The sequence below is a fragment of the Carassius carassius genome, chromosome 45 (genome assembly GCF_963082965.1).
Source record: "Carassius carassius chromosome 45, fCarCar2.1, whole genome shotgun sequence".
NCBI lineage: Eukaryota > Metazoa > Chordata > Actinopteri > Cypriniformes > Cyprinidae > Carassius > Carassius carassius.
Genome location: NC_081799.1, coordinates 12,911,299 through 12,924,876, shown reverse-complemented (window position 1 = coordinate 12,924,876; position 13,578 = coordinate 12,911,299). Strand labels below are relative to the sequence as shown.

Sequence of the window (13,578 nt, the reverse complement as noted above, 5' to 3'; positions counted from 1 at the left end):
AACTTTTGAACTTTAAGGCCTTATGCACTGAATCAAAGATAAAACAATAGAATATAATTGTACAACAACAACAACAGACAGACAAATAGCAAATCATTACTCTTTTTGGCTGTTTAGGTGAAAAGTATTAGCATTTCCTTAAGAATTCAAACAAATTCAGGTATTATTCATGTTTATAGCACAAACAGTCCAAGAAGTCGAAGTCAAAGTCCTGTAAGTATGAGCGATAGTAAGGTAAGGTAAGGTAAGGTAAGGTAAACTTTTATTGTCCACAGTAGGGAAATTTGTCTTGGGCCATCACCCATGCTGCAACCATACAATACAAACATTAGACAAATACAATTCTCAAAATACAAAAAATATTAATACATGAAATTACAGCTCCATAGTTCCTCTATTTAATAACTTCACAGACACTGGGATAAAAGAGTTTTTAAATCTATTTAATCTGCAGCGAGGAACCCTGAACCTCCTGCCAGAAGGCAACAACTCACACTCTGTATTCAAAACATGGGAAAAATCACAAACAATCCTCTCAGCGTGTTTTACAGTGTCATGTTCGTACATAGTTTGCAGTGGTGTCCATTCATTCACTCCTATAATTTTCCAAGCAGTATGTATCATTCGTATCATCTTTGATCTCGATTGCACAGATAGGTTCCCAAACCATACTGTGATACAGTATCTGATTAAACTCTCAATTACTGCCTGTTAAAAAATTACCATAATGTGTGTTTACCTTAGCAAACACCACAAAAATGCTAATTTTGCCACTTTACAAAATGCTGATGCATATAAAATGCACATTTTGCATTTGTTTGTGTGAGTCACAAGAGTGCATTAAGACAACAAAAGAGCTTGATCAGAAGCATCGGGACCCAACTATGCGGCTTCCCAGTGAGACCTTCTGAACAGGACCAAGTCCGATTTATCAATTAGTGTAAGCATACTATTTTCATTTTTGATTAGGCAGTCCACACTCAAGTAACCACACAAAGAGCATGCATGACACACATACACAGAAACACACACACACACACACACACACACACACACACACACACACACACACACACACACACACACACACACACACACTTCCCTTTTAAGATTTCACTAAGCCCATAATCTGATTTGACGTGCAGTGATGTTTGAAGTCAAGTTTCTCTTTGGTATACTAAAGCATGAGGCCAAAGATCCTGGTGAGCAGCAATGGGATTTAAATAGTTTGCATGAAAAGCCCTCCAAATGAACCCATAAATAAGAAATGGACTTCTTTTTAGCTCTCCATCTCTTTCATGTGTAACAAGCTGCAAGGTGGAGATTAGATGGTCTTTGAGTTCAGTGTCAATTTGAAGTCAAAGAAAGAAGCTCTTTCCTTCACTGTTAAAGATAATGTGACTTGTATGCAGCCTCTGTAGAACCGAGACTAACAGATGAGGCTAGCGGTGGCTCAGTCTGGATTATGGCCAGAGAATAAAAAACACAGGCATATAGTGTTCTAACAGTACAACAAGCTTTTTGAGAATGATGTGCATTTTCAGTGCATAATAGGTGAGGAACATTAAAAGTATGTATTAATAAATTAAGTGTGACTTGATGAGAAATTACATTTTCAGATGTAATTATCCTCATTCAAGGCTACCTGTTACTTTTGAATTACCTTACCAAACAACAGGTAATTAATTGTACGCTTCCAACTTCCTCCACACATCTAATTGGCTTTGTAGGATATTATGATTAATCAAGTGCATCTGGAAACCAAATTCAGATATATACTGTATACTGTATATCTAAAAATTACATTTTATCTATTTAAAAAAAACTGTCACATAAATTTCTATCTCTTAACTCTTACCCTTCTGACTTTTTTATGTTAATGATTTAAAGGGGTTGTTTACAAGAAAGAAATGAATACAGGTTTTCTTTCAGTGCATTATCACAGCAGAAGATTGTCAACCATAGTAAAGTGCTTTAGTTTATGCCACATCGTATTTCAAAAGAGTTCACTCTTCACTGATGCTGGATTTTATGATATTTTTCAGAGAATCTTATCCTCTATCAGGCAAAAATATTACTGTATGTCCAGTTTGAAATGTCATAGCAAAATAATAATAATAATAATCTGAGGTACAATTTAAGACAAATTATGCACTGTAGTCCAAAGCAATAATAAAAGCTTTTGCCTTGGCAAGCACCACTGAATATGCTAATTTCATACATTATACAAAATTTTGCTTGTGCATACAAAAAGTTACTTTTTGCATTATGTTAGTGACAGTCACAAGAGGCACATTTAGACAACAAAACATTAAGATCAAGACTCTTTTGCATCACAAAGGCCACAACCTTGTGGTTTCTCTGCTGGGTATAAGTCTTCTGCCAAAATAACACTCCAAAGTTCTGTCTTAATAACCAGGAGCCAACTGTGGCTGGATGCTTATAAACATAGTCTGTGTGTCTGGATGCTTTTGTTTAGTGTGCAATTTGGCCTGCTGTCTGCTCTTCCTGTCTTAATTAGGGGGAGTAGGAGTCTGTTTAATGGGAGGAATAACTCCCTTTCTATTCCAGTAGGAGCAAACATATGCCTTCACTTCACCACAAAACTAATAACACACACACAAATACACATACACACCAGCCCCAAAATGTATATAGCTACTTAAGCCACCATTAAAAAGCACAAATGTCATTGCAGTAGATAAGATAAAACACAAGTGCCATTTATGTAAGGAACAATTGCAAAGCACACTTTTCAAGCGAAATATTTCACACTGCTTGGAAACTTTCTGCTCAACAGCTAATGTCCAGTTCAGGATCATCTTCAAGTTCATGAATAATACAGCTGGGTTCCATAGTCAGCTCATTCAGAGGTCTGACATTCCTCTGTAGAAACAATACAATTATTATGCAAAGTGACCAACCAGTTTATAAACAAATTGGTCATTGGTCATAGCCTTATAAATGAAAACACCATAAGAAAACTTCCAGAAAAAGAACCAGAATCTAAAAGGATACTGTGATCTTTAATACTTCTTGAGCAAACCTTGGAAGAAAATTATTTTGCCACTCAGACAGGTATGTCCTATGCAAATGTTTTGATATACCTTTCTAATTTCATTTTCTCTTTAGACATTCCTCTTCAAAATAAAGAGGTATGAGCTATATGCAAAACGACCCACATCTATTTTTTTTGTCCACTGAAACTGTGCACAGTTTAACAAATAACTCACAGATTCGTATTGAAAGCATCTCTAAGACTATATCAAATAGGGCCATTAAATGAAGGTGACAAAATAAAAGTTTGTTAAGAACCAGTATGTAAAAGGCTATTAAGATAACATTTATACTTCTTAAGTGACAAGCATGCAAACATTGGGGGTGGTTAACTTTCACCACTGGCACAAGTCAACAGATTTTACTAATATACCTTAAATTATAAATGATGCAGCCATTTTCCTTCCTATCACTTTCCCCCCCTGTAATTTGGCTCCAAATCTCAAGTGAAAATTGTCATTTTGGCTTCCCTTGACAAAATATTGAATTGTTCCCTAAATATGCATCCACGACATGGCTTTTAGCACTATTTATGCTTGTCTTATTTCAGAAAAATTTAAGCAAAAATAATAAAAATAATAAAATTTAACTCCATGTTTCAACTGCAAAAGAACTTCCTAATGAACCAGCAGGAACGGAATGTAATGTTCGTAAAACAAATGGACAACTGCTAGAGCAGTCAGACTAACAAGAGATATCCAAGAACAGAACGGAAACAAAAAGAAGAGGGGAATGGCATGTTTTGTTCCTTGTTTCAGAGTTCTCAACCTTCCCTATGCCACTGAAGAAGACTGGAGAGATACTTAAAACAGAAAGTAAATAAATAGAGGCCAACACTTCCCGCCCACAAACGAAACTCTTTCACTGCATGAAGAAAATGGCACCCCTTTCAAATTCAATTAAAGCCTCTTCAGGCACATTGCCTTCCTGTGTGCTTCTCAGGCCTTGTCTGGCAGCCTCCGCGCTGTCAAGTTAATGCTTCTCTGATCTCCCGCTGAAATTTCTATTAATCAGGACTGGTGTTTTCCTGCTTCCACTTCCACATACTCCAGTGACAGGCTGATTTGTTCTTGTATTTATTTAACCTCCTTTTTATTTGAAACTTTCATAATTTTTTCTTCTTATTTCTCCCACGCTAACCCCGAATCCTTGGATGTGCACAGATAGTGGGTTTAAATTGGTGGATTATTTGCTCTGCTGGCATGTTGGGAAAAAGAAAAAGTTGTTTAAGATTCCTGGAGTCTTTTTGTGTTAATATATTTTTTATTTCAAGAAAAATGTTTATATATCAAACATATTTATTTATAATATATGGATATAAATAAAGACATGTAAATACATTTTTTTAATGTGGATTTAAATATACATAATAAATATACACAGAACACACACATACTGTATATGTTATGCATACAAAAAGTTTTTTTTGGATGCTATTAATTACGATTAATCGTTTGACAGCACTAATATTTACTATTTCTTATTATGCTTTTAAATCTGTATTTAAACTCAATTTCAAAGTAAAAAGAGGTGCTTGATTTTGTGGTGACTTTGCTTTAAAATGAAAAGATTATGAACTTGATTCAAGAGATGAAGAATTTTGAAAGTCAATGACAGTAATTGGTGTCAGGAATCAAATGCGATCCATTACATTACTTTAAAAAGTAGCTGAAATAGTTATTCTACTTATTACATTTAAAACTGATAACTTGTAACCTGCATCTATCCATCCATCCATCCATCCATCCATCAGGAGTCAGGGCACAAGGATCAACATCAGATTTGAATGTTCTCCCATCTTCTGAATACCAATTGAGCCCCTCTATTTACATGCACAGCTTTAATAACAGCAACCTGCGATGATGGTTGTAATAACAAACAGCAGAGGCAGACAGGCATAGCAATTTTTTGATCAGTTCTCTAGTTCCCTTGGAGAGGAGCCAAAGTCAATGAGAGAGAACTACTAATCAGAGGAGGAACACTGCTAACATCAATGTCCAATAGCACAATGATCCGGAGAGAAAGAGGGCAGAGAGGAATGGAAGTGCACCACAACCATCTCATGAAGCAGTGGATGTTAATCTGCCAAGTCTGAACTAGCTCTCACAGTTTAAACAGCGACCTCTGAAATGGGCTGGAATATTTACAGAGCTGTGCTAGCATGTCAGCTGGTGTAGGAGATGATGTAGACGCAGCATGCTAATTAACAGCGTTAGTGGGAAGAGAGATCGATGTGTTTGTGTGGATGGATTTGAGAAAAACTGAGCATTGATTTGAGAAGGAGTGCAGTCTAGTCTTTCACCTGAATAACCAGGATAATTGTTCAGGTGAAAGTATAAAAAGTATAATTTACCATTTTATGCTCTACATCTAATCACTAGAAAATAGTTTGGGAGTCATATTGTATTTGGGGCTCTTGTCACTTTATGATTTAAATCTACAAATAGCCTATTTGTATTTAAGGTTTTTTTTTTTTTTTTTTGAAAAGCCTATATTAGACTGTTTGGCAACTTACCAAATAGTTTGACGACATGCACACAAAAAGATGACCTGTGTTTGTTAAACGGTTTCTTTTTCCTGTACAGCATGGATGGAAATGTCCAATAGCTTTTTTGTAAGACTTCCAGGCTTGCTCCAATATAGAAACTTAGTTAAATAAACAATTTCTCCCTAAAAAATATTCAGTAAAGTGCGTAAAAACTAGCCCCAGGCTTCCATATACTCTAAATTATTTTTGTTTAGCTTACTATCTTACACAACCATGCTTAGTTTTTGTTTTATTTTATTTTATTTTATTTTATTTTATTTTATTTTATTTTATTTTATTTTATTTTATTTTATTTTATTTTATTTTTTAAAAGACCATAAATAAATAAATAGTTCAAGAAGCTTGTTTCTGCCAAATAAATAAATAAAGAAATGACTGAGGTAAAGTGTAAAATAATATAAATATAGACATAAAGTCACAATTATCCCCAAAAAAGGCCGCTTTAAATAGGCTTCTATAAGTAATATATATAAAACAAAAATCAATATGAAGTTGACCCATAACATTAAAATAAATATATACATAACACAGTGATCACACAAAATTCTCTGCCTTCCAAAAAGGAGCAAATTTTTGACGCTTACACAATTACCTTTTAAAATGCATGTATGTCCTTTTCCATGTTCACAAAATGTTTTTTTTTTTTTGGCCTTTCTCTCACTTTGAGTTAAGAGGAATTTTTCTAGGATGAGAAGCTTAAGGCTTGACATGTCAGATTGATTCTTTTGCTCGAACAATTTGTTCTCGCTCAACACGGGCTAAATGACTGCCTTGCCATCGATCTGATGGCACTGCTGTTTGCCGTCTGGCCTTGACTGTTTCGAGTCTCAGGCATACATTCCTTTTTTTCCCTCTCTGAATGTGCTCTGCCACTCGCCTTTGTGTGCAATTATACCAGAGTGCCTTTACTTACTATTTGCAGATAGAGAGATACAAAGCTGGTGACCTTTGGACATATTACTGTTTTCAGTACTGTCGCACAGACATGGATGAGCAGACAAAGTGAAATGCTTTTATGCATTTGATAGAAGAGAAGTGCACTTGTAATGAAAGACATCTTTACCCATCCAGTCAGCAATCTTTGAGTGTAGCTTCTTTCCTGTGTTGTGATGTGTGTGCACACTTACTTAGCTTTCTTTTTGGCCACTTGTCTGAGATAGTCTTATTTTATAGTTTTATAGACGTCTATTTTTTTTTTAACTGTAATGCCTCGCAACCACACCAATATTGGGAACTACTAACCATTGGAATTCTATTCAAAAAATCCTCAAGGGGAAGATCCAGTAGCATATGATCAGCCTTAGATTCAATATGCCTTACAACTTCAAAACTAGTTTACCCCTGCCAAGAATGCCAACAATCCCTCTTCCTTGGTGGAGGCACACTAAAGAAATGCATCAAGTATCCAGCAAAACTGGTTTCCAAGGAGACTCACCCATGAAGTTGAGGTAGCCCTCCCCTCCTAGACTCTGAGTAAGGAGACGGATGAGTTTATGCAGCTGGATGCCACGGTCTATAACAGGCGTCATGGCAGTAAGAGCACTCATGTTGGTGTACATCTCCTTGTCCATCAGCCAGAATGCCAATGATTTGTCCCCAACCAAGGCCTAGAAACAAGTGTAGAGATTTGAGCATGTGTGATCTTATATAAAGAGAATAAAACACCAAATGGTAAATGGTCACCAGCAAAAATTTAGTTTCAAATTGACAAATTGCTAACTTGGTCATGGCTTTCAGCATAGGTAATAGATGCCTCCCCTCTCCTTCTGTTGGTCAGGGTGTGAACAATGTTCTCCAAATCCCAATCTTCATCTCGAACTTCCTTCAGCACCTTTGATAAGCGATTAAGCAACAAAAAGTTAATGAGCAAGTGCTATTACCATTTTTGGTATGACTTCAGAATAATGTCTGTTTTTAGCAAGTAACTATACAGGAAGTATGTAATACATACTACATTAACACTGAACTTAAAGGGATACTCCACCCCATAATGAAAATTTTGTCATAAATCACTTACTCCCATGTAATTCCAAATCCGTAAAGCGTTGTTCGTCTTGGCAACACAATTTATGATATTTTGGATGAAAACCAGAAGGCTTGTGACTGTCCCATTGACTGCCAAGTAAGTTACACTATCAAGGTCCAGAAAAGTATGAAAAGCATTGTCAGTATAGTCCATCTGCCATCAGTGGTTCAACCGTAATGTTATGAAGCGACGAGACTACTGTTTGTAGGTGAAGAAAACAAAAATAATGACTTCAACACTTCCACAAGGATGTGCTGTTTTCTTTCAAATCAAAGCATAAATACACGTAAAAACAGTGCATCCTTGTGGTGCGGCTGACACAGAAGAGCGTAGGCAGTATGAGTGATGTGGAGAGACACAGAGAAGAGTGTTGACAAAGGAATTGATGAATAAAAGGGTTATTTTTGTTATCTTCGCCTACAAACAGTAGTCTCGTCACTTCATAACATTACGGTTGAATCACTGATGGTAGATGGACTATTTTGACGATGCTTTTCATACTTTTCTGGACCTTGACAGTGTAACTTAGCAGTCTATGAGACAGTCACAAGCCTCCCGGTTTTCATCCAAAATATCTTAAAATGTGTTCTGAAGATGAACAAAGCTTTCACAGGTTTGGAACGACATTTAAATTTTGGGGTGGAGTATACCTTTAATACTATTAAGTAATATGAAAGCAAGATTAAACAAGCAGTAAGTAATAGCAAATTTAGAACAAAGGAAGTTCCTTATTAGGTATTTGTTAATTACTAAATAAAAATGGGTTCTTTGTGGAAATTAATTAAGAAATATTATATCCCCCCAAATAAGTTGGCTACAGGTTGAGAATGTGACTACAACACTTATCAAAGGATGAACGTACGTTCTTTGTTTATTTTAATCTTAAACATAGAATGATATTTTTATTTAAACAATTAGGAAGTGATGCTAACATTAGTTTACTATTATGAGCTCTATTCAGTGTCAGTTCAATAAGTCTCTGACTAGAAAACACCAGTTAATATTGGCAGTAGTCTGGAGAAGACTTCTCTTTAGGATATGAATAAAACAATGATGTTCTCTGGTCAAAAACAATTTGCATCCTTAATGAAGACATTAACTGCATTAAGCACCATACCACATTTTCCAGATAACAATGTCTGTCAGCATATTCAAAATCCCACAGAAATATGGCTGTACAATATATGTCAGATATATGATATATTAAATAACTTAATAAATTACTTGTGACATCCATATCAACCCCTCACTTAATTACGCACTACTGATCTCGACCATTATTTTAAATTGAATAACACGGTAACCCCTCGTTAATAAGTCAAGTGTTACCTTGTCAGGCCGGTTCAGTAATTCGTAAAGGATAAGTTGTTATGATATTTTTCACTTTAAAATAATGGTCCAGATTACTAGTAGTTCCCGTGGACTGACAATGTAATGCTTGAGTAATTACTGAAGGGTTAACTTGTTTTTTACATTAAAATAATTGTCTAGATCACTAGTAGTTCCTGCCAGCTGACAAGGTAACACTTGAGTAATTAGTGAGGGGTTGACATCGATTTCACAAGTAATATAATACGTTTTTGTTACTGTTGTAATCAGCAATTAATTGATTATTCTTTATTAATTGGTCACAACTAGCAAGTAGTTGTCAATGAGGATATTTTTTCAGTAATTAATCGAATACCTAATAAGGAATTACCTTTGTTCTAAATGTGCTATGATTAAGTACTTCGTTAATCTTGCCTCTATAGAAGCTAATAAGTTCAGTATTAATGTAGTACTACCTATTTCTTCCTGCATAGTTACTTGTTAACAGAAGACCATTATTCTATAGTGTTACCCAATTTTCTTTAATATCATCAATATTTAGAAGGACAAAACAAAATTTGGATCCAATAACTGGATCAACAGAAATAGGATGCATTGTGAGCAGCTCCAAACTGAAAATGAACCCAAACCGAAGCTTACACATTGACCCCTTACATGAAAGGATGCAAACTGAATTAGTTGAGGTAGGATACATGAGTCTTTGAATAGGAAATGACAAGCAGACCCCGTGGGCGGCTAGATTTTTTCTACCGTGTCAAGCTGAGGTCAGAGCTGCATCTGAAAGTCAACTCGGGACGAAACTTAATGTAGCGAGCTCAATGCCCTGAGAGTTCTCTACAGACCAGGTGTGGGATCCTTCATGTGTGAAATCCCAGATTGCTGCTCCACATTCAGATGTCTGTCCACTGTCTTTCCCATGTCCCGTGTTTTGGAACAGCCATCTTGAAGCTGAATCTGTATTTAGTGGAAGACTGGCTCATTGACCACATTAACGGTTGGAGCTGGTGAATCCCATTGACTTTGCCAATACTGACTGTTGTTCTGGGTCGTTGATATGGTGTGCTTTGTGGGAGCGGGTCGATGGCTATGTTTGGACTCAGTGGAGCAGTGTTCAGGTCATTGACTGGATCACTACTCTATGTTGTCTTCCAATGACTTATTTGAGAATGAGCTCACACTTCGAAAGAGTCGAAACGAAAGATGAAATTTCTGTTTGCAAAAGGTGACCTCCCAAACAGTTTCTAGCTTGCAAGTGCTCTGTGTTGATCTGACACGATTTGAGTGGCCAAGGGTCAACGAGCACAGCTGGATACTATAGCAAGTCTGGCACGCTTCATCAGAACACAGGATTAAAGTATCTGTACTGCTCGAACTCTCTCTAACGAACACAAACACCTGCTTGCTGCGAGACACCTGTTTCTGATTATGAGTATTTACCTCAGGATGTTTTTTCCCTTGGTGAGCATATTAATTTGGCACATCATTTCATTTTATAAACATTTCAGAGCATACTGATAACTAGTCAGGAGGCTGGTGTTTGTTTAGAGTTTGTTTGGAAGTATAAATTGAGGGGGTGAGGAGAAACATACAGAGAGAGAATGTTGTTAATATTTCAAATTATTTTCCCGTGGATGGACCTTGTGAAAAAAAGCTTAAACCAGCCTAAAGAGATTTTGGTCTCTTAGCCTGGACAAAACTGGCTAGGCTGGTGTTCTGGGGGGTGTTTTGACCATTTGTTTGCTGGTCAGCCATTGGTGTCTTGGAAATCATCTAGGCCATTTGAACCTCAGCTTTCCTACTTGGCCATGGTTAGTCTATTTTGCTGGTTTTAGAGGGGTTTGGGATCTTGTCAGCTGGCTAGACCGGGACACCAGCAAAATAGTAAAGCAGACCATCTTTATAAGCTGGGAATCTGGTCTTCAGATGGTCTAACAGGTCTCCCAGCCTGGCCTACCTGGTTAGAATGGTCTGTTTCACCACTTTTAGGGGAGTCTGGCCATTTGCCTGCTGGTGAGTCACTGGTCTCTTGGAAACCCTGCCTGGCCAAGTGGGTTAGATTGGTTTGACCAACCTAATAGGCTTGGCATCTGGTCTTTAGATGGTCTCTCAACCTGGTCAAGCTAGTCAAGTTGATATATTTAGCTGGTTTTAAAATTTTGGTTAGGATTGATTTTGGAAACACCACAGATACAGTTAGGATGCATCTAAGTCATTATCACAAAAAGTAATCCACTAATGGCACATACTGAATTTAACACCAGTAGGATGATAGCATGTTTGTGGAGGGAATAAGCGTAGGGAGCAAAGAGACAGAAAGGAAGTGACTCTGACAGGCCCATCTCTCTCCGCTCCTCCTCTCCTGCTCACCATCATTAGAGCAGAAGGGTGACGGACAGATAAAGGAAACCTTTTAATAACACTGCAACCTTTTAAGAGGGGGCACAATCGACAGAGCCCACGGGCGAGCTGGAGCCAATCAATGCGGCTGTGCCCTGCCATCTACTCTTTCGCCTAGCCTCCCACTCCCTATCTGTTCCATCTCTCTCCCACTTTCTCATTCTGTCAGTGGAAGGGGAGACATCTTCCACCTACATTTTCACAACTGCTCCTTGGAAACTTCTCTGTTTAAACAGTACTTTTCCTCATTATTAGAAGTGTTCCCTGTTCTCCTTGATGGGACTGACTCTCACTCTGTCATTAGCAGCAATGCGTTTTACAGATAGAGGACGAGGTCTGTGATAGAATCGCTCCTCTGAGGAAAGATGCATTTATGCTGTGGTGACATTTTAACAGCTGATCTTTTCCTTTACATTCATATGTTTTTCAAGTTCTCACTAAGATTAGAGAAGTCTCCTCCCACGTAGTCTCTTGCCTGGGGAGTAAACTGGCCTATACCTTCTCTCTTAATTTTCTTATCTCTTAATTTTCCTTCCTGTTGCTCTCACTCTTTCCATAGTAATCTATTATTAAAGTCCAAACTCAGCCATGTTCCATTTATTCAGAATTGACCCGATTAACTCCTGTACACAAGTTTTTATTATCCTTAATTCATCATTGCACATTATTCCAAACACAAAATGTGTCTCCAGAATCTTTCATAAAATGTAATGACTTGCTCTGCAACTTAAATTACTTTCTGTTTTTGCATTTACATGGGCTATTGGTTAATGTTAACCAACAGCCATTTAAGCGCTGTCTGCATACATTCTGATACAGAATGCATATTTTGTTCAAATTCTAATCTTACTTTTTTTTCTTCTCATTGAATCATCCTGGAATAGGTCACATTAGGTAAAACATTCTGGATATCAAATCACTTTTTTAAAATTATTATTACACAGAAGCAACATTCCCAAGATGATTTTAAAGTTCTATCTTTTTTATGTGCATCATATGAATAATTAGTACTTTTGTGACATAACTACTGTTATTGTGAAGCCTAATTAAAGACTAATCTTAAGACTACACAACTTCACATTCAGTGTTCTTTGAACCACATTAACACTTTTTAGCACCAACACAGACGCTGATCAGTATTTGATTATGAGCTGTAAATCCTTACCACTGATCTTCATGTTTAAGAAACAAAAGAAGAATCCTATAAAATGGAAGAACAGCATGAATCAGGAGCTGAAGAGGGACAGCACACTCATTAACGATTTTACTGCCTCGTTGCCCTTGTCCTTATATCATAAAGGAGGGGTGACCATGCATGGAAAACAAAACAAAAATGAATTATACTCACATAAAGTCACTTTCAGATTCGCTTTCATTTTCAAACTGATTTAAACAGTTGCAGAAAGTTGTTTATATATTTATTTAGAACTGCTGTTATGAGGCTTTGGTTTATGATTTGCTATTTTTACAAGCACGATTATTCATGCTTGCATACGTGATGCAGCAGAAGGACAGAGGATAGTCCGACACAGAAAAATATTAAATCAATTGTGAAACAGATTTTCTGCAAATTATTCAAAAACATAACTGAAAATAATTATTTGACAATGCAAGCAAGCTGTCTTCATTATTAGTCTATAATTAGTTTACTTAAACATAAAATTATTTAAAATTTAATGTGACCCCCCCCCCCCCTCCCCCATGGAAATACATAAGGCAGGAACTTAAAACTGTACTCTACATACAAGTAAGTGAATGGGTGGCCATTAAGCTAAATAAACAATAAACCAATAAACAACCAATAAACAAAAACACAAAAAGTGGTCTTTACATATTCCAAGTCTCCTGAAGCTGTACAATAGAGTTACATGAGGGACATAGTAAAAATTAAATCAGTTCACTTCAAATCTTCTTTAATCTTCGCTGTATGGAAATGTGCGGCTTGGACATTTTACTAAATAGCTTAATTTATGTTTGACAGAAGATGAAGTCATACTGGTTTGGAATGACATGATGTAAATGATGACAAAATTGTCATTTCAATTGATCTATCCCATTAAATATGATAACTTTGGGTAACTAAGACTTTGGCTCAGAAAAGTTTCCTTCCCTAGACAGAAGTTTGAATCACATGCATTCAAAGCCAAAGCTAGAAGCTGTGTTTATTTTCCCTCTTTTAAAAAAGATCAAATCAAAAGAACGGAACGGTTTCCTGTGGAGG

At 36.6% G+C, this 13,578-nt stretch overlaps 1 protein-coding gene across 1 annotated transcript in view; it reads right to left on the bottom strand.

The window, feature by feature from the left end:
• gbe1a (glucan (1,4-alpha-), branching enzyme 1a) overlaps positions 1-13,578 on the bottom strand; it is a 152,452-nt gene that overhangs the window by 51,415 nt on the left and 87,459 nt on the right. The window contains exons 11-12 of the mRNA XM_059538936.1: positions 7,326-7,436; positions 7,041-7,212 (exon numbers count right to left, since the gene is read on the bottom strand). Coding sequence (XP_059394919.1) covers positions 7,041-7,212; positions 7,326-7,436 — 283 coding nt within the window. The remainder of the gene's footprint in view (positions 1-7,040; positions 7,213-7,325; positions 7,437-13,578) is intronic.